Below are 21,935 nucleotides of genomic sequence, written 5' to 3'. Positions count from 1 at the left end.
CAAAGGATGTCACCTTGGTTGCCATTTCCCATCAGCAGGTAGAGGTTGCCTGGAGCAACCCTTTAGGAAGAATGCAAAGGTTTTGTCTGCATTCAGTGGGAGAGTGTCAGGATGAAATATTGATGGCAGCCTTGGGCACTGGATGGCACAGTCACCACTGCAGCTTTCTCTGCTAATCCTGCTTCAATGGGACCCCAGTTCCTCCGAGATCATAAGCATGCAAAAGTGAAGTTTAACAGAACAGTGGCTCAGGGTTTGTGGACATCTCATGGTCACTGAGACAGGGCTCTGGGCTGGGCTTCTAACAAAGCCTACTCAGCTTTCAGTAAAACCTGCCTGCAAAGCCACATGTGTGGATGACCATGTAAGTGTACAGAGGAAGATGACTGTTGACCTTGAACGGCTCAGAGTCTACTGTGGAGAAAGCAGTATATAAATATGAATCAGACATTTATTCAGATTTTTTTAAGGTCCCATTCTTTTCTGCAAGTTGTGAAAGTTAAAGGACAGTGACACAGAAAAGAAAGTGAAGCCCATATCCAAACTTCTCTCCAGGACCTCTGCAAACTCGATTTCTAGTGAGTCCTGGAGCAGCTTCCTACTCAGGGCTGCTAATGGAATCCCTTCCACACTCTGATTCTTAATTTCTTGGCAAAAAGATTTTTTTTTCACTTTCTTGCCACACTACCTTCAAATCACCAGATTCTCTCACCTATAACATAAATGAATTTTAATTTCTTGGCAGCCATATGTGAATGGCTCATATATAAAATCTTCATAAAAATCTACCAGGAGGACCAGCAGGCATTTGTCGATATAGTAGGAACCATTCCAGGCCAGTGAGCTGGCTCTACAGATGAAGGCGCTTGCCACCAAGTATGATCACCTGTGTTCAATCCCTGAGCCCCATGTGGTGGAACGATAGAACTGACTCCTACAAGTGGTCCTCTGACCTACACACACACACACACACACACACACACAATTTTAGAAAACCAATTTTAAATATGTCAATCTTTCTGCTTTATACTCATGGAGAAAAAAAAATATATATCCCAGAGTTGCAAACTCTATCCCCTGTGGTTGGCCATGAGATAAGCAGAGTGACTTTCTGCATCTGAGGTTGCAATAGAGGGTGTGAGATGATCAAAGGGTGAATGGCAGGTGGAAACACATTAAGAGCAGACCTACCACAGCGGCAGAAGGCTCTCAGCTGGCCTCCCCAGATACCTGAAGTTAGCAGTTAGCAGGAGGACACAAGTACTGCTCCCTGGTGTTCTCAAGGCAGACAAGGACTTATGGAACACCTTACTCATCCAGTGGACACCTGAGTTCTCAGAGGATTGCCCTGTACTAACTTAGAAATAGATTAGGCATCACATGCCCCACAGCTGGAAAAGTTCCCTTCTCTTAGAAAGGATGGAAAAAGTGAAGTCTTTGGGAAAATGATTTCATCTCTAAAACATGCTATGATCCCAGGGGGAGTAAAATAATAATTATAAGTCTAAATAACACCCAATAAAGTGTTGCTCCTTGCTAGTGGACACCTACTATATACAGCATTTTGCTAGATGTTGACACACGTTACATACATGTGCATGACTGACCCTACTTTATTCAAGGGGAGATCGAAGGTAAGAGGGATCATCATTCACACAGCTTGCAGGTGCCCTAGTTTTCCTTATATTGCTTTGACCAGCACATTCTGACCAAAAGCAACTTTACAGAAAGGGTTTATATGGCTTCCATCTCTAGGTCATAGTTCATTATTGAGAGAAGTCTGGGCAAGAGCATGAAGCAGAAACCATGGAAGAATGTTGCCTGGTGGTTCATTTGGACATCATGCTTAGCTACCTCTTCTCCAGCTGAAGACCACTATGTCCTGGTGAAGCCCTCAGTCGTCCAGATCCTCCTACATCAGTTAACAATCAATACAATCCCCTATAGGCGTGCCCAAAGGCCTATCTGATCCAGGCAATTCCTCAGTGGCAGTTCCCTTCTCAAGAGACTGGGAGTTGTATCAAGTTGACAGTTCAAGCTAACTCGGACACAGACTAAACAGGCATCTGAATCATACTGGTATAATTTTCCCATAGCTCCTCCCCATACAGAAGCTAAAAAGAAGAGGGAATGAAAAGTGCTCACAGATAGAAAAGAAATGCATGATGGTTCTGCAGGCAAATGCCTCGTGAAGCTGCTCCTCCCATGAACGACTCTGCTGGTGGTGGGAAGAATGCTCACTAGATATCTGTTAAGAATCTGCTAAGAGTGGTTGCTTTCTGGAGGTGATAAACTGGCCATTGTCCCAGAGAGTCCATCTAGCTACTGCTGCGGTCACATCTACCAGGAGCGGAGACAGGAAGTAGGACAGGAAGTGTCAGACAGGAAGTAGGACAGGCAGTTAGTAAAAATGTTTCTGGTAAGACAGTGAATTAGATGCTACTTACTCTGCGTGGTTTGTTGAAAAAGAGAAGCAGGATAAGAAACAATACATTCTATTCCCATTACCAAAGATAAATCTGAAAAAAGGAAGAAGAGGAGGAAAAGAGTGGAGGTTAAGAGGAAGGGGAAGAGGTGAAGGGGAGGAGGAGGGGGAGGAGGAAGAGAAAGAATAGGTCTAGGTCAAATTTTCATCTACAAAGAAGCCAGGAGAGGACACCATCAGTGTCCAGCTGCACAATACTGGTCAGTAGTAGCTGTCAGGAAAGTGTTCTCCTCTCACATAACAAGGAACTGGAGAGATACAGCCAACCTGAGTCTTCAGCAGGGACTGGATGTACTCTGGGCAGAGCAGCACAGGCTGAGGAGACAGAGACAGAAGGGCAGCTTAGCAGTCTACTGTGGAGACTCTTCATGTCCTGGACTGAACAACCAGAATGGGCACCTCTCACAGGACAGTCACACTGGAATGGGAGAATTCTGCTGCTGAAAGCTGAGCAGGTCCTCGGTATGATGGGAACATCAAGTGATGGAGGTAAACAAGAGGAGGCGGACCTTCCACACCCACTCAGAGCATCAGTTCCAGAAAGCCTCCACATGCTAGAACAAAAAGTACAATTGGCTGGAGGGTCTCAGGCTGGGGCATTCCCAGCAAGACACTTGCTGGAATTGCATGGGCCAACAGTGCTCCTGTAGCTGTCAGATTGATAAAAAACCCAGCCAATGGGAGAGATAACGTGTATACCTGCCAAGCAGGAGGGATCACTGACTGAGTTCATATCATTTACTAGTTGTCATTTTCCTCTTTCTTCTTCATGCTATGACTTAATTATTAATACCCTAACCTCTAAGCACCTACAGTCTACATTTTTCCCTCAGTCAGTAAGTACCCTAGTGAGATTTAAATAAGTAAATAATGTCTTCTCTTATGCAAAAGAATAAAGAACAAAAAGAAAAAGATACTTTATGATGTTTTATAAGCTTTCCTTTGTCGTGTGTGTGTGTGTGTGTGTGTGTGTGTGTGTGTGTGTGTGTGTGTAACAAACACCTGACTATCTGACAAAGGAAACAAGTTCATTTAGCTGGCAGTTCTAGGATCTACAATCATGGCACAACCAACAGGTTCCAGGCAGCAGGGTCCTGCAGACGATAGCATCATGTGGTGGCAAAGCATGGATGAAGGAAGAAAGTCACAAGGTAAGAGAAAAATCCAGGGAGTGATCTGGGAAAGCCAAACTGTCATCTTCTTTCTTGATAACCAAAGACCTGATCTCGCATGACTGGGCATTAATCTCTTCCAAAGGCGATACCTCCAAACACAATTGTCTCCAACCAGGCCCTAACTATTAAACGTTTAACCACTTTTCAAGTCAAGAGAACTACTCCTCCGCCACATTAACCTTTTGAGGGACAAATATTCAAAAACTAACATGATACTGGGTCACCTATGGAGAACAAAAGTGCATTTCTCATAGCTTTGAAACCTCAGAAAGCCTAATGTCACAGCATTAGCCAGCTCATTATTTGGCAAGGCTCCCCTTCCAAGATGGCAAATCAAATGTCACTAACTCCTAAAAGGAAGACAGCAGAAGATCAAGAGAGATGGCCACCGCATGAAGCCTCTATCATAAAACCGTATTCCAATTAATGGAGGAGCCTTCATGGCCTTAGCATCTCATAAAGTCCCCAGCTTTCAAACATCTCCCTTCTTGTGTCTCTCAGTCTCCTAGCTTTGACATCTGGTTGGGGCTCTTTAAAACTTCACAAACTCTGATGCAGCCTCTTTAACCATCCTGTAACTGTTCTATAACGTGTGTGTGTGTGTGTGTGTGTGTGTGTGTGTGTGTGTGTGTGTGTGGTGTAAATAAAGAGAGATTTTTTGCATAATATATACTCTGAGAATGAATATTTGTAATTAAGATTGGAATAAAAGAGTGGCGTTGGCCTCAGCCAGGGCTGTCTGGGATTACTTGGCAAACTGCCACCCACAAATCCACTGCACCTTGTAAATCTTTATTCAGTAAATACCAGCATGTGGAAAGACGAAAATATGTTGTTCACCTATATTCTTACAAGAGCTTCTCTGTTTCCTTTCACAGCAATTTCCAGAACATGGTTTTGTTTTGTTTTTTTCTTACTGGGTTTGGGTCACATCCTCTTCTCATTGTCAGTGTTTTTGTTGTTGCTGTTGTTGTTGAACACAGTACATTTTAATTAATACATTTTAATAACTCTAGATATTGACTCCCTCTCTTCCAATGCTTGCTCTAGGTTAGGGATTTGTTTTCCTTTTTTTAATTTAGCTAAGCTATTTTAGGAAAGCCTATTTCCCTATGTCCTCCAGAGTAAAGCCTTTTGTATTGCTCACCCTGAGGTGAGAGTAGTTTTACCCCAGCTCTCTGTTGTCTTCCCTATCTCGGTTAGCAATAGCTTCATTTGGTGCTGCTCCCTGCTGGAGAGGCTCCACTAAAGAGCAGTTGGTCTATGTATTGCTTTTGGACAATTCCCTAGGTACTGCTGTGATAGCACACCCTGACAGAAAGCAACCAGAGGAAAGGGTTTAAAGTTTTTATTTAACTTGCAATTGCAGATGAGAGTTCATCATTGCAGGGAAGTCAAGACAGGAATTTAAAGCAGCTTACCCATATCACACCCAAGAAAGAGGATAACTGCATGCATGCTTACTGTGTGGTTTGCTTCCCTGTTCTTATATAGCTATAGATCCAAGGGAAAGGCACTTCGGACCTTTGAGCTGAGCCTTCCCGTATCACTTGCCACAGAAAAACCATCTTCTACAGCCTTGCCCTCAGACCCACCTGATCTAGACAATCCTGCACTGTCTCAAGTTGACCAAAGTATCTATCATCTCCGGCTTAGTGGTGCATGCCTTTGATCCCAGCTCTTGGGAGGCAGAGAGAGGCAGGTGGATCTTTTTGAGTTCCAGGCCATTCTGGTCTACATAGGGAGTTCCAGGACAGCCAAGGCTACATAGTAATATCCTGTCTCAAACAAACAAACAAAACTTGCCTGCCAGATGCTGCCTGGTTAATTAACTTAAAGGATGGAGAATATTTTAGTTCAGTCTTCAAGGCTTATTCTGACTATAAGCATGCTTACACTACCTCTCCAGTTGTTACTGTGCTTTAGTGTGATGCTATCTCACAAAAGGATCTGGTCATTTCTGATGGTACCCTAAGGATCAAATCACTCCCCACTCTTTTAAGTGGAGCAGGCTCCTTCGTGAAGGGTTTTGGAGCTCTCAGTTCCTGTGACCTGCATCTTACCCTGCTTCACTGGGTGCTGAGTGGGGCAGTGGACTCATCCATTCACTCAAGGTTATGTGGGGTTGAAGGTAGCAGTAAAGACTGAGAGGGACATGATTTTAACAGTGAAGACGATGACTATTCCTATTGAGTATCAATAGGTCATTGTGAATGATAGAGACTTTAATTACTGTCATCATTTTCATGAGCTGTGTTTTCTCACTGAGATAGAGTCTATGGAGACCTCCCATCTGCAGACCAAAGGCTGAGCCTCCCTACATCCATCATTAACATCTATTTTACTGTTAGACAACCCCCCCCTTTTGTTGTTCTTACTTTTATTTATCTATACATTTTTTTATCCTTAGTTTGATTATCTTGAAATTTTGTCCATTTTACTGGTTATTTCTAGAATAGTGATTTTATTTAAACTACTCATTTTCACTTTTTATTTCCTGTGTTTTTAATTTGTGCATTAAACTCTATTAACTTCATTTGGTTTGTCTCTGTATCAATATTTTCTACATATAGGACTTTTTATGTCTTTTGTTATCCTATTTCAAGTTCTTAACTTGAAAACTTAGCATGATCAATCTGCTGCCCTTGAGTTGCATGAGGCCAAGAATAGCTATCTATGAATGTGACCCAACACACAATTGTAAATTTACTTAAAGCAGTGGCATTGTTGTTGCTGTTGCTGTTGATGTTGCTGCTACTGTTGTTGTTGTTGTGGCTGCTGCTGCTGTTGTTGTTGTAACTGGGCTGTACAGCTGTCAAACATGAATTATGCACAATGAAAGTGTCAGGTTGCTCTGCCAAAAAAGTTAGACTCTCCTTTGGGTAGCGCATTGATTTTACTCTTTCTTCTTTTCTAACAAATAAATGAAAACTATAAATATTTCTCCAAATAATACTTTGGCTTGAGTCCATAAGTCTTGATACATATTCTATCCTCCTCTCAGATTGAGAAACTCATCAGTACCCTTAATTTCTCCTTAAATTATGGGTCCATCAGGAGATCTTAAGTTGTTTGTTTGATTGTTTTCCTTAGAAGCATTTTCTCTTATTTTAAATTCCCATGTAAGTTAAAAGAGTGCATGCTTGCAATTCTGGCTCTGCAGAGTTCACTGTGACTATTTGAACACTTCTGCAAGCTGTGTTTTATCAACTGATGTGCAGGGTATGAAGGAGTTAATTTCTGTAAAACTTATTTTTCCTGAAAGAAGGCAGTTTGTGAGGGCACAATGGCTGCCCTAGCAAATCTCTTACAGTTCTCAGGGTCTTTGCCCTTCTTGCGTATTGATCAAAACTGACTCTGCTATTAGCCTTGGTCAGAGAAGACTCTTCTGAAAGTGAATGACAGTAAAAGCAGGGACCATAACTGATCAAAGGGCTGAGAATAAGTGGCTTGGCACCTAACAAGACATCTTGTCACTCCCTCCAAGGCCTAGGGCACATCACAGAGAAAAGAGTGGAAAGAGCTCAGGGACTAGTGGGTGAGGACGAGTGTGCAGTGGGGCACTGATTTCTGGATTCAACATGGTGGCCACAACTTTGAATACACAGCAGCCATAACTGTGAGTTAAGGAAGAGTTAAGGAAGGGGAGGGGAAAGGGAAAAGGAAGGGAAAGGAAAGGGAAGGGAAGGGAAAGGAAAGGACATGAATGGTGTGGGGCTAGCTCAGGAAAAGGATCATCATGGAAGGGATGAGATAGAGTAATGGGGGTGAATGTAATTAATCATAGTACTTTGCATCCAAGTATGATATTTTAAAAGCTTTAATTAGCTGAACAAATTTAAAAGGGCATACATAACTGTGTTACTTCCTGCATCCCTTACACCATACAATAAAATTTAAAAAAAAAAAGTCTATGTCCCAAGTTGTTTTCTGTGGAAAGAGAACTTTATTTAAGAGGTACTTTCAGAAATATCTCTGCTCAGCGGGGGGAAAAAAAAAAACAAGAATAGAAAACACTTTAACATTTAAAGCATATTCATAAAGCTTGTCATCCACAACAATTCATTGCGACATTCAAACCCTTGAAAGAAATCTCCGAATCAATGGAGGTAACTCACCTCCTCTGGTACCTTACAACCCAGCACAGCGTTCTCAAGAACTAAGACAACTGCTGATGAATGAGCCGTGTCCAGCCTATGTCTTGGGCCACTGGGGATCTCATTCTAAGCATTGACTCTCTAGATTGGACATGAGGCAACTACACTCACTCTGCCTACTTTGAAAGTGTAAAGCAGGGGCATGGGGAGGGGGGCTTATTAGAATGAAGTAACACTAACCATCTCCCACTTAACCTCAAGTTGCTGCTGTGGCCCTCGGCTTGTTGTTAATATCTAATAACCACGCAGCATTCATTCATCTGTGGGAGAAAATAGTAACAACTTGACATAATTAGAAGCATTACTTGTGTGTCTGGCCAGCAGTGGGAAGGTACCGGACATCAGACCCAAGGTCCTCTGAGTGCGTGCAAGGCTAGTGCGCTGCCATGAGCTACATTGTCAGCTTATCTTCTATATCTTAATCCAAGATTCCTAACGCAACAAAGAAACTAACTTCTGAGGGCAGAATCTTGAGTTTAGGTTAGAAGTAACCACAAAACTGCTCTGACTGCCTCTTGCCGCTGACTTTCTCAACTCACAGTAAAGCAGCAACTACTGACATCATCGACTGGTCCCCAGCAGACGCAGACTCTTCCCAGGTAAGATGCGGCATCTGCGGCTTTCAGACTGAGCATCTCCATTTGCCAGGCAGGCACTACTAAGCAAAGCACTGAATAGCACCGATCCTGTGACTAGACTCGCTTAAGCAGCAGCAGAACAAGCCAGTCAGAGCTCCTCTCTCATCATGCTCTCTTCAAATGCCTAAGAAGACGTGTGTCCGATGTCGCTCTGAATGCAAAATATTCCCAGGGCTAATACACTGTAACTACTACACCACTGCGAATTTTAGCTTGCAGCTACCAGCCAAAGACAAACTATAAGCCCCTTGGAATTTTTTAGTCAGTGTTAGGAAGTTCAATAGCCAGGCTTCACATTTGTCATCCTGGGCACCCCTAGCAGTGTCGTAACTGTGGATCGCAAGACCATGAGGTCACCAGAGTAGAATATGTACTCTAAAAAGCTCAGATGAGGAACAGGGTGGACCAGAAACCACACCGGAAGTGAAAGACAGACTACCCTGGAAGGATGAAAAATGTAGGGAATGTAGTTGAATTTCTCTCTCTCTCTCTCTCTCTCTCTCTCTCTCTCTCTCTCTCTCTCTCGTGTGTGTCTGTGTATTTGTGTGTATTTGTATTTCAAAAGTGAACAGCAACTTGTTAGGTGAAGGACAAGTGACTCAATGTCAAGGCTTCTAATATATAAAAGAACTTGTTCAGGTTCTGGGCGAACTCATCCACCATAAGGCAGTGCTGCATTTTTTTCTCCTTTCTCAAGAGCAAAGGGGAGAGTAGCATTCCGTAGCTCCATCCCGAGAGTGTAGGGAGGATTGAATTACAATACATGAATTTACATGAGAAATCATTTTTTTATCAAACATGAATGCTTAAGATGAAAGATTAAGACATTATGCACCCAAAGAAAGCTAAGCTCCTTTAAAATAATCCTGTTAGAATGCGAATTTTTAGGATCTGATAAATTTATGAGTATCACGAGACACTGGCCTGTCACCTGTATCTTCTGCTGCGTGCCAATCTATTCAAAAGAAGGAACGATGGTTTCTCAGCCATGTCTAAATTTACATTTCATCTCCTCTCTCGTGCTAAGACCAGCAGCAAGAGCAGAAAAATCTGACACCTGAAATACACTCCAAGGGCCTGTGTTAGTTCTTTGAGTGCAAAAGCCCCAATGAACCCTTATTAGACCAGGAAACAGATCACCCCTAGGAGTCTAAGCCAAGAAGTCAGGACCAGGCACTTGAACCCAAAAGAAGAATGGGAGAGGGGGTTAGGACCCTGGTGGAGCAGGGGCGGGGCTTCAGAATGATTGCCCAGGATACCCAGAGGCAGAGCCACATGGACCGTTGATGCTTAGCCGTTAGCGTGCTGTGGTAACATCCGTTGATCTTAGAAACCTAGTGTGGCTGGATGGCATGCTTTGGACTCTATTGTGGGAAGACCCTATTGTTTAAAAATAGCTCAACTGAAATCTATGGAGAGTGTGGGGCCTGCCCAAGAGGACAGAGGACAAATGACCAGAAGTACTGTCAGCCTTGCACGGACCCCCCGGAACTTTATGACTGGCTTTACCTTGGCTTCATGGCGATGCTTCCTCTCGTTTCCCATTGGCTCTGCATTCAATGGAACGCAAAGAATAGTAATTCCAGAGGTGTGTTTTTCCAGCAAGTCTCTGCGCTATTAGAGTGCAGCATGGCAGCTGTGGTCACATTACTTGTGAGCGATCCCATCGGCACCCTTGTTATCCACTCCTGTCGGGTGCTGATGCTTTCAGATTGGTACACGATGCTCTACAATCCAAGTCCAGATTACATCACCACCGTGCACTGCACTCAGGAAGCCGTGTACCCACTGTACACCATCGTGTTTGTTTATTACGCTTTCTGCTTAGTATTGATGATGCTGCTTCGACCACTACTGGTGAAGAAGATCCAGTGGCACCTATACGTGTCAAACCAGCTGGAAAGCATGTACGCCGCCCTCTACTTCTTCCCGGGTTTGACAGTGCTGCAAGCAGTTGCAGGAGGCCTTTTATATTATGCCTTCCCATACATTGTGTTGGTGGCATCTTTGGCTAATCTGGCTGTATACCTGGTTTTTGCCAAAGTAGAGAGCTACAGTGATCTGATAAAAAAGGACAGACTTCTGGTCCTCTTCAGCCAGTGGTTTCTTCATGCCTATGGCTTACTGGCACTCTCCAGGGGGCAGCAACTTGAGCAAGATCTGCTCCTTTTAACTTTGGTGCCTGTCCCCACTCTTTTTTACTTTTTCACTATTAAATTTACCAAACCATCACGGATAATCATCGAAGGAACCAAAGAACACTGAATATAAAATAGAAAGGAAACAACACTTAAGTATTTCTAACCTTAAAAAGTAAAAAAAAAATTTAAATGTATTGAGAATCATTCTGTTACATTTTTATTTTTCTTTATGTGTATCTGCATCAGTTATGAGACATGGGTGTAAATGCCTGTGGAAGCCAGAAGGGGACACCAGGATCCCTAGGAGCTAGAGTTTCAAGAGGTTGTGAGCCCATGATAATGGGTGTTGGGAACTGAACTCTCGGGAAGAGCAGCAAAAGTCTCTTAACAACTGATGAGTCATCTCTCCAGGCCCAAAGGAACAGTAGATCTTCATGCTTGTTTCCCTTCTGTTGTCCATATGATGTTGTTTGACTAACAAGGTGACATTTGGAAAAATGTGTGTGTGTACATGTGTTTGTACACACACACACACACACACACATATGTAGGTATGTGTGTATAATATCTATGTATCTACTATATATACTATAGTATATACTATAGTATCTACTACATTAGAATCCTGCTAGAAAGTTTAAGCTATTCTTTGGTACATAGTGGTGATACTGTTTCTACTAATGGCAATATCCCATCTTCTTATGAAGACCCTTAGCAGTTAAAACAGAAAAGCCGTAGCACTGGCTAATTATTTCATGTTTGTTCTGTCTCAATTTGGTTTTCACCTTTAAGGCAAACATACTTGCGGGGCGTGACAGCAAATACAGAAATAAGTTATGGAGGTTTTGCTGAGGTTTTATATTTGCTTTTACAATATATTAATAATACAGAAATGGAGCATCATTATATGCCAAGCATTCTGTTTAGAACTAGGTCATATGAAGGTGTGTTCAGATTATTGTCTCTGCAAATGAAGAAAGTTTAGAAAGCTCAGGCCCTCACCTTCTGAAGCACAGGTCCGCCATGACTCTCCCATGCAGTCTGATGGTAACATTACACTGAGAAGGCATTTGTTAACATAGACAAGCACTCTCTTTGGGGGAAGTCATGTATAAAACAAATCGTCCCACAAAAGTGAATTGTACTGATGGATTCTTAAACAGAAATTTGGGAAGAATGACAGGGGAAAGGTAGGCTCGGACTGTGGGGGAAGGCACTGAGAAAAGCCTCACCAGAGGTTCCCAAGCTGGGCCTGGCAAACAACCTGAAGGATGTTCTCCAACTATAGGATCCTTCAGACAGTTTGTCAACTTGCCACAACCCATAATCACCTAGAAAGACGGTCTCAATGAGGAATTGTCTAGATCGGGTTGGCCTGGGAGTGAGTCTGGAGGGCTTGATTGTATTGCATTGGTTGATGTGGAAAAACCCAGCCTGAAAGTGGGTGGCGATGTCCCCAGTCCAGGATCCTGGACTGTGGAAGTGGAGAGACAGGGCTGAGCACAGGAAAGCCTGCAAGCGTTCATTCACGGCTTTCTGCTCTTGACTGGGTGTGATGTAACTCGTGCTTCAAGGTTTTGCTGCTTTGATTTCCTCAAACTGATGGACTGTAAACCAGAATTGTGAGTCAAGTAACCGCTTTCTTTTTTGTCAAGTCTTCCTTTTCTTTTTCCTCTTCCTCTTCTTCTTCCTCCTCTCTTCCTCTTCTCCTTCATCCCCTTTTTTCCTTTATTCGTCTCTCATATATCTCAACTACAATTTCCCCTCCCTCCTCTCCTCCCAGCCCCTACCACCTCCTCTTTTCCCCAGATCCACTGTTCCTCCATTTCCCTTCAGAAAAGAACAAGCATTCAAGGGACATCAACCAAGCATGACATAACAAGTTACAATAAGACCAAGCACAAACCCTCATATCAAGGCTGGATGAAGCAACCCACCAGGAGGAAAGGGGTCCCAAAAGCAGATAAAAGACTCAGAGACAGCCCCTGCTCCCACTATCAGGAGTCCCACAAAAACACCAAGCTATACAACCATGACAGATTTGCAGAGGATCTAGGTCAGACCTATACAGGTTCCCTGATTGTCAGTCCAGTAATCAGAGTAGCTTCTTACAGCAACAGAAATGAAACCAGGACAGTCCTGAGTTTTCGTCCCTGTAAGATCTGACTCATCAGCCCTGGAGCAGGTATGAGGAGTCAATTTTTACTTGTTCTGACAAGTGGTTTTTATGACCTTGTGACCCAGGAATGACTTCAGGTTAGTCCTGAAAGGATACCAGTAGCAATGAGTCCTGTGCACCTGTTAGGTAGCTCCTGGGCATTGAACACTCTGGAGGACCAGTTCCCTCCCCTCCCATTCCTGACAGGAAGGCAAGAACATAAACAGAGATAATAACAACAACAGCAAACACGTTTGAGATCAAAGTGCAAGATGAAGCCTGTTCCCAGAACTGTTCAGTGAAGCAGAGAGTTTGTCAGAGCAGGGCCCATAGGAAAGCACTGCCTTTTCCATGCATTTGCCTCACTGCCAGGGTTAGCTATTTCATCAGTCTCACTTCTAAATGAAGAGGTTACAGCAAGAGGCAGAAGCATCACTCCAGTATCACCTTCATCCTACAGGTAGGAAAGTAGATGTCTCCTTCCAGGGAAACATGAACATAGTAATAAAAAAAATCTAGATCCCTCTTTATCAAAGACTGTCTCGTGATCACATCAGAAACTCATGGGTGCTACTAGGGGTAAAATTTTCATCAGCAAACTGCTTCATTCTTATGTGGCAAGGGCTGCAAATTGACTATGGAGACTTCATTCTGGTACCTCACATGAACTTTGTCTGCTGAGTAAAGTGAACATAACTGTAAGAGGAAGCTGAAGAAAACCAATTCCAAGAAGAACACTCAAGGATGAGAGTTCTTTGTAATGGTCAGCCTGACCTTGCTATTTTTGCTAATCCTATACTTTGGTGTTTTAACTATCTGCTTAGCTTGCAGCTGTACAAAGTTAACCTTGGGAACTTTACAGCTAGTAAGCGGTTTTCTGGTTTAAATAGAGACCCTGAGACAGGCTCAAGACTGCACTTGGGTCCCTAGTACCCATATGTAGTTGCCAGTCAGCTGAACGAAAGATTTTTAATTGTCTCACAGACTGTCTCAGTAGTGTTTGGTGGGAGATCCACAACACTTGATTGTGTTCAATATTGGATAAGGATTTATATGCCCTGTGTCCCTGTGTCATGCCTTTTCTTGTCATGGCATAATGGTTGGTATCCTCTTTAACCCCAAGCTGAAATACACCTTTCTCCCCGAAGCTTCTTGCCAAGTATCTCACCACTGCAATGTAAAGGTGGCTAGTACAATGCTAAACCCAGAGCAAAGATAACCGAAACAATGACACTGGATGATGCATCAGGCGCCTCTTTCCCAGGATTTGTAGAAAATGCTCACTGCCTTTACCCCAAGAGCCCTTCTCCAACCCTTTGGATGAGCACAGACATTCTGAGTGCTGCCACAAAGCATCTGGCCTAGTCCACTCTTTCTATGATTTTACAGTATTTTATGAATCAGCCCTACCCACCTGAGGTGAAGACAAAGGAAACATAATACAACCTGAATACCAACCCCCTGAGATGCACCAAGGGAAGTCCCAGCAGTCTGCCAATGTGTGTGGAGATGGGGGCCTGGGCAGAACTGAAAATGTCCATGAAGGAAACTGAGTCAGGACTGGGGAAAGCCTCAAAGTCAGAAGTCATTTTGAAGACATGCAATCGTTTGTTCTCCCAGTCCTAATAATGTCCTGCTTGATGACTTCTTAATTAGTGTGTGTAACTGAACAAGTTCATAAGCCAGCAACTGTTTTTAAGGCCAATCATCTCGATGTTTGATCAGGTACCATGCCAACCAGGCCAAGTACCAACCACGGTTTTCACAAAGTAAATATGGGTTGCCAAGATAGCTCAGTTGGCAAAGTGCATGCCACAATACATAAAGACCTCTATTCAATTTCCAGAATATGCATGAAGGGGAAAAACCAGGCATGATGGTGTGCAATTATAATCCAAGTGTTGGGACGACAGAGACAGACTAGCTAGCCTACTTGAAGCAGCAGGCCCCATGACCCAGAGACCCTGTCTCAAAGGAATGGTGACAGCTTGTGGAGGACAACATACAAAACTGACATGTCCTTTATACACATGTGCACCTGCACACACAGTCTGTGCTTCCTGACTCCCCTGACATGTGCAAACATTTAAAACAAGAAGCACATTATCAATGTGTAGATTTCTCTCACTTTATAAGTATTCTTGCCCCTATCCCCACTCTGTTGACAATGGATGTCAAAATCTCCAAGCTAGCAATAAGCACAGTAAACACAGCATCCCAAGGAACAGGCACGCCATGCGCTCCTTGAACTGATGACTGGACTCGAGTCCACCGAATTTTCTCCATGAAGCTCTCAATTAAAAACTAGCAAAGATGTCCACTATGAAAGCAAATACTGGAGTAATAAAAAACAAAACCTGATGGAAACTAAGCTAATAGTTACCGTGCAAAATGTGGCCGTGAGTAGAGATGAATCTGTAAGTCTGGGAGGTGCTTCAGGGGAAAACACAATGAGGAAAAGTGCTTCAGAATTTTTTTTTCTTTTTAAAGTTTGCAAAATGATTGGAGCTGAGGGTGCCCAATTTGTCCTTGTTCTCTATGGAGTACAGTAGCAGTCAATTCACAAGAACTATTTTGAAGATTTCACTTTCTCAATAGTCAAAATTTACATTTGATCCAGAACATATGCTTGGCATTTGGTGCCTTTGAATATTTAATATATTTAAATGCAGGCCCAGTATGGACTGCTTCCCTACTTAGCAGAGTGAAAAAGAAAGAAATGAAACACTTTGTTTCGCTGGAGTTTAAAATGTGTATTCTTTTTTTTTTTTTTAATTCTACAAATCACTAGAATTAGCCCCAAGTTCAGGACTTGATCCCCATTTCCCCTCAAAGTCAACTTCCTCAAAGATGTAAGTGTGAAAATCTGTGCCTATATATTACATATGTTTTATTTCTTCACCCAGCATTTTGTTTCCCATGATGGCTGCATCCCAATTTATAGCAAACAGTAGGTCATTTTTATTTCCCCACATAAAAGTCACATGACTTTTCATAGCCATAATATTTTATTTACCCAACGTGACTATAATACACACCCCTGGGATTGATTTCGTACCAAGAACTGTGTAACACATGTAGGTAGGGGTTGACAGTTAAACGAATTTCTTCCAAAAAAACCTCCCTCTCGTCCTTTCTCAGCTGTAGCCCCATAAATAGTGTCTTGTGTCAGTAATTTTTAAAATATACTCTATGTCTCCTGCTGATGGCCGTCTTACTCCATTCCTTAAATCCATATTTAGAGACAGCAAGGCTGCCACCGAGAGCATCACCATTACAGAATAGCAACGATAAACTGCATAGCTTCTAACTGATAAGTAAAGGCGCTTGCCACACAGACTGATGACCTGAGTTTGATACTCAGGCCCACGTGGTGGGAAGAGAGAAGAACTGACTCCTCCAAGTTGACCTCAGACCTCCATATGTGCACTGTACACACACACAAACACACACACACAAACACACACATATATATACACACACATACACACATATACACACATATATATACATATACACGCACACATACATGCACACATATACACACACACATACATACACACACACACAAACACACACATATATATACACACACACATACACACATATACACACATATACATATATATACATATACACGCACACACATACATGCACACATATACACACACACATACATACACACACACACACAAATAAACAAACAAAATGAGTAAATAAAAGATTTTAAAGATATATATCCATATTTCTTTCTTTTCCCTCTTTTAATCTCTCAAATAAATTTTAGGCACTCCCATACAAGATTTTAAACAATGAGACAATGCGACTCAAGGTCTGGAAACTCTTCTCCTAAGCAAAATCCCCCTGCATGCTGAAATATGTCAGAATGCTTTTTGTCCAGGGTGTCTATCTTGTCCGCATGTTCTAGTTTATCAAGCAAATGATTTACAGGACTCTGAAGCACACAGTAAGTGAGCGTTGGGTGCTTGGCTGCACTCAACACAGCAGTGATTGAGTGTAAAGCAGAGAGAAGGGAGCAATCCTTCAGCAACAGCGTTTTGCAGGGAAATAACTGCTCAGAGCCAACTCAGTGCTAAATCTCAGCCTTGCAAACTCACAGAACACTGCCAATCCAAGGGACACTGCCATACACCCAGGGAGAGCAGACCCACTGTTACACATTTCAGGAAAGGAGACTATAGATTCAGTGCTGTCCTGAGTTTCATTTGTGATTTCCTGAGTGCTTAACAGACCTCATCCTTTCTCAATGACTGAGTCCTTTTCCAGACTAAAGGGTGAGGGTGTTTGTTCTTTACTTACTGTTTCTTCCTTCTCTTTCATCTACCCAAACCCTCTGTATATCCATTCCTTTCTTTTCATCAGTTGTTATTATATGCATATATATGTATGCATGTATGTATATATATTATATATTACATATAATATATATTTGTATATACAGATATACTCCTAAATATAACCTGTTGATTTTTCTTTTTTCTTTCTTTTTTTTTTTTTTTTTGTATGTGCATTGGTGTTTTGCTCGCACATATGTCTGGGTGAGGGTGTCAGATCTTGGAGGTACAAACAGTTGTGATCTGCCATGCAGGTACTGGGAATTGAACCTGGTCCTCTGGAAGAGCATTCAGTGCCCTTAACCACTGAGCCGTCTCTTCAGCCCTAACCTGATGATATTTTGATGAGACTGTCTTCTGATAGAAAACACCTAAGATAAAAATTAAAGCTTTTTTGTTATTAAAAAGCATTTAACTGTTCTCCTTGATGCTTTGAGTCACACTGTGATTGTTGTTTCTGTCAATTTGATGAGCTCTTAAATCAACTAAGAGACATACCTCTGTGAGGTTATAAGGGAATTCCCAGGAAGGATAAACTGGGAGTGTGGAGAGGAGGTCTATCTTCAAGTGTGGGCAGCACCTTAAGTCACTGGCCAGATGTTAAGGCAAGCCAGAATAGACAGTGCGACGCGACTTGTTTGCCTGCCTTTACTTCTTGTTGATAAACATCTATCCAGTTGTCACTGCCAGAGCTAACGCCATCTTCTGATACCATCAGCATGGTTTCTTTTGTCTTCCAACATGGATTATGACCAGTGGCTCTCCAAGAATCATCAAGACCTTCCACATCAGATTGCAGTAACCAAGGCATCCAGCTTCACAGGCTGAATGAACATCTTTGGGGTTCTCAGCCTTTCCTTCATACAATGTAGGACTAGAGGACTAGCTATTGGACTACTCAGCTCCTATGATGTAAGCTAATGTAGAGCAACTCTGTTGTAGTATATATTTATTCTGTCAATTCTTTTTCTCTAGAGAAGCCTGATAGCACACTCTGATTCTTGAGACATTCATGTTATGCAAATGCACACTGAGGTCTACTCCAAAGGCAATGGCAGTTTTGCCCATTAACGGAAGCTTTACAAAAGCAAATTTTGTGGTTTGTATTTTAGAGCACAAAAAAAGGTGCTATATGAAAATGACCCAAATAAAAGCACCACGATAACATGTAAAAATAAATGCAATCCGCACTGTACCCAGTCAGGAGTTCTTATCCTACCTCACACTAGCCTAGGCTTGATCCACCACAGCACACACAGTCCTCTCAGAAAGCCACCTCTCTGGAACCTAGAATTAAATCCACCTTCCTCTATCAAAACGTATCCATCAGCAGTCACTTCTACAGGGGGTCCCGTGCTGTCAGAGACCAGCTGCTAATAACAATGCAGTTGCTAACATGCACATGACTAGTAAGGAAAGACAAAGGGTTCTTTTTAGTCAATAACTTTCACCTTTAAAAGCATAAGGCAATTTAATGCACATACATAAACACATAGTGAGGTATTACAACTCATGTTCAGGTAGGAAAATACAAGCCAGGATATTCAGCTTCGGTATTCGTATTCACCTCGTACTTGCCCATATAATGAGTGGCAGTGCCAAAATATGCTTCTGATTTTAACATATGAGTTTTTCTACTATATAGTGCTAGCTCAACTGTTAACCTTCCTGGAGAGCATTGGTATTTGTCTTTAAGGCTTTGGCCTGGGAGACTAGGAATAGAACACATAAGAACTATGGGCATAGAAGAAGAAATGTCTTTCCACAGAGAACAAAGGGAAACATTCTTTCAGGTCAGCTATAGGGGCAGATCCACAATAACCCTATGTCAACTCACTTAGGTTTTTCCCCCAAGACATGTCCGCTGGCACCATCCAAGTGTTTGAGGATGATTGTCAATAAGCATTCTACCCTAAAGGAACTCCTGGGTTTTCTAGCTTAGTCCGTGCCTGCCCCAGTGGAGGAGAGGGATGGGACTAAGTTTATCTATTTTCCTTATAATTGTATAGTTTAAATATCTCAGTTCTAGCTACTGAAGTGGACAAATTTTAAGCATGTGTGATGCATCCACCTCTAGAGACCACTTTAATTATTATTTGAAATGTATACACACACACACACACACACACACACACACACACGCAATGTATCTTGGTCCTATCCACCCCTACTCCTTCCCTCAACTCCCTTGGGCCCCACCCAACACATCACACTCCCAACTTCATATTCTCTTTTGTGTTATAACTCACTGAATCCAATTTGTGCTGCCCATATGTGTTGGATATGCCCATAGGTGTTGGATCATCCACAGTAACATGAATAGCTAGTTTACCAATGACCACCCTCACAAAGTAAGTTTGTTCTTCCTCCTTCAGAAACCATCAACAAACAACAATGCCTCAGCTAGGAAAGGGTGTCAGGAACCCCTCTCCCATACATGCTGGAATTCTTAACTGGCTTGATCTTGTGCAGGTGTCATACAGGAAACCAGAGCTGCTATGAGTTCACGTGCAACAGTGACAGGTTCAGGCTCAGGCCCTGTCAGGTTCAGAGGCCAGCACTTATTGCACAGCAATCTTCCCCATCCTCCAGCCCTTACATTCTTTCCACCCCTCTTGCTTGATGTTTTCTGTAAGAGGGGTTGAAGTTAATACAGAGACTAGCTTTTTTTTAGCTTTTTATTAGTATGCAAATACCATGTGCTGATCAAATTTCACCTTACTTTTTCTGCCCTACACAAATGTTGGTTGGTGGGTTGGTTGGTTGGTTGGTTGGTTGGCTGCCCACCTGCTTGCTTATATTACTTTCAGATATCATGTTAAAAGTCAGCTGGCAACTAAACATGGTGATACAATCAATGGTTGAGTCATAGAAGCTGAATGTAATAGTTCACACATGGACATTTGGAAGGCAGAGGCAGGAGGATTATGAGTTCAAGGTCAGTCTTGGCTTAATACCTAGTTTAAGGTCAGCCTGATAATATATATTCTTCGACTTTTCCTGGAGAGATGTAAACAAATGTTTAGTCATCCCCAAAAGAGTACCAAAACCCAAAGAAATTATTTAATCAAAGTATAACTTGGTGAACCAATGGGTTTGCCTGAGTTACTTAGATGTATGAGTGAGGGGTCACTTATAAGAACAGAGATGATACAGGGTTGAAAGGCCACTAAGGATGAATGGAGACTCTTGACGCTCAAAAGCTACATCCCTAGGGCTCCCCATGTGACTTTTGGGCAGCTCAGTTGATCAGTCTCTTCTCTATAGTACTCTTTATTGATTGTATAGTCTTGGGGAAAGGCTCTTTTGATCCTATAAGCTTTACATTCATCCTGAGTCGTTAGAAGTCCCCAACTCCTTTTAGAGGAGAATTGCTACACAAAATTTTGGGACCTTATTGCAAAGCAAATAAACAAACAAAAAACAAGCAAACTAGTAAAACATTAGGATTAGAAGGCATAGAATCTTGATCAACCAATTAGAAGGATAGCATATTGCTCATGACTTATAAAATAGAGGCATTTTTCCTACATTGAACAGCGGCTTATCTCCACATTTAAAACTAACAGAAAAATAAATTTCTAACTTACTTAGTTTAACTTATTTTTTACCAAGAGAAGAAACATAGACCCACTTATGAACACTGAAAAATTGACACTAAATATTTTTTTGGCCTTGAGGGCTTTATGAATGATGAACCAGCCCAAGATAGAGCAATTTGTTCAATAAATACCAGCTTTGAATATGACTTCTCAAGAAGCATTAACGAAGAGGAAATAATTACAAAAATAACGAGATGAAATTACTTCAACGCAACCTCCTTTTTCCCAAGCTCAATGCAGAGTGTAATCTGCACAGTGTTGCATCATTCTCTATAACCAATGCATTAGCATAAATAGAACATTCAAGTGTATATGGTAATTATTCCATTACAATGATCAAAAAGAAGGGCAATTGAAAGCCCTCTCCAGATCCCAGCCTAAGAAAAGATCATTACATTTTGAAAAAAAAAAAGTTCTATCACAGTGCCAATAACAACAATAACAAAATGTGTTACTTTCAGAATCAGGCATCTACTTTCTTCAAAAGAAATAGAATACCATTTTATCTCCTTAATAGTTTATTGTTTCCAAAACTTAAAACACTGTGACTTCACTAACTTTGGGTGGTTTTCGAAACACATCAGGCAACTGCTACTTAAGCCAGAAGGTACAGTTGCCTGCTGGGACTGGAAGGTACAGTTGCCTGCTGGGACCAGCTAGGTTTCCAAAAGTGATTGAATTTGCCAACCCCATCTCTCAGCAGTTATAATTGAGACCAAACCATAGGCCATGCCTTTAAATGCTCTGGAGTTGGCCCCTTGAAAGTCTCTCTTGAACGTCTGTCTTGCTCTTAGATGACACAAAATCATTTAGGAAGCAGCATTTGATCACCATTCCATACACCTCCTATTGCGGGCTTCTGATGAGACAGAGCTGTGAGCTGCCCTGGGATTACCCTGAAGCTAAAAATCTGCCCAGTTCTTCTCTGGGCAGATTTTCCACTGCTGAAGCCCAGTTTGGGGAAGGCAGCTGTCAGCCACATTTGGCCATATATCTAAATAGAAGCCTCAAACATTCAGAGCTTGAAAGAAAATGAAAGGAAAGAAGGAAGGAAGGAAGGAAGGAAGGAAGGAAGGAAGGAAGGAAGGAAGGAAGGAAGGAAAGGGAAGGAAAGGAAAGGAAAGGAAAGAAGGAAAGGAAAAAGGAAAGGAAAAAGGAAAGGAAAAAGGAAAGGAAAAAGGAAAGGAAAAAGGAAAGGAAAAAGGAAAGGAAAAAGGAAAGGAA

The 21,935-nt window shown here is 42.1% G+C and overlaps 1 protein-coding gene across 1 annotated transcript; it reads left to right on the top strand.

The window, feature by feature from the left end:
• The first annotated feature begins 9,463 nt into the window (after positions 1-9,463).
• On the top strand, positions 9,464-10,789 carry LOC110296778 (JNK1/MAPK8-associated membrane protein-like). The gene has a single exon (XM_029478863.1). It carries the CDS (start codon positions 9,803-9,805, stop codon positions 10,718-10,720), a length of 918 nt encoding a protein of 305 aa, XP_029334723.1. The 5' UTR covers positions 9,464-9,802; the 3' UTR covers positions 10,721-10,789.
• Positions 10,790-21,935: the final 11,146 nt, after the last annotated feature.

This window comes from Mus caroli, chromosome 6 (assembly GCF_900094665.2).
Source record: "Mus caroli chromosome 6, CAROLI_EIJ_v1.1, whole genome shotgun sequence".
Lineage (NCBI taxonomy): Eukaryota > Metazoa > Chordata > Mammalia > Rodentia > Muridae > Mus > Mus caroli.
Note: the sequence above shows the minus strand (reverse complement) of the source record. Positions and strands in the feature narration are given on the sequence as shown.

Coding starts and splice junctions, on each gene's coding strand:
- LOC110296778 (XM_029478863.1), top strand. CDS start 9,803: ATGGCATGCTTTGGACTCTATTGTGGGAAGACCCTATTGTTTAAAAAT.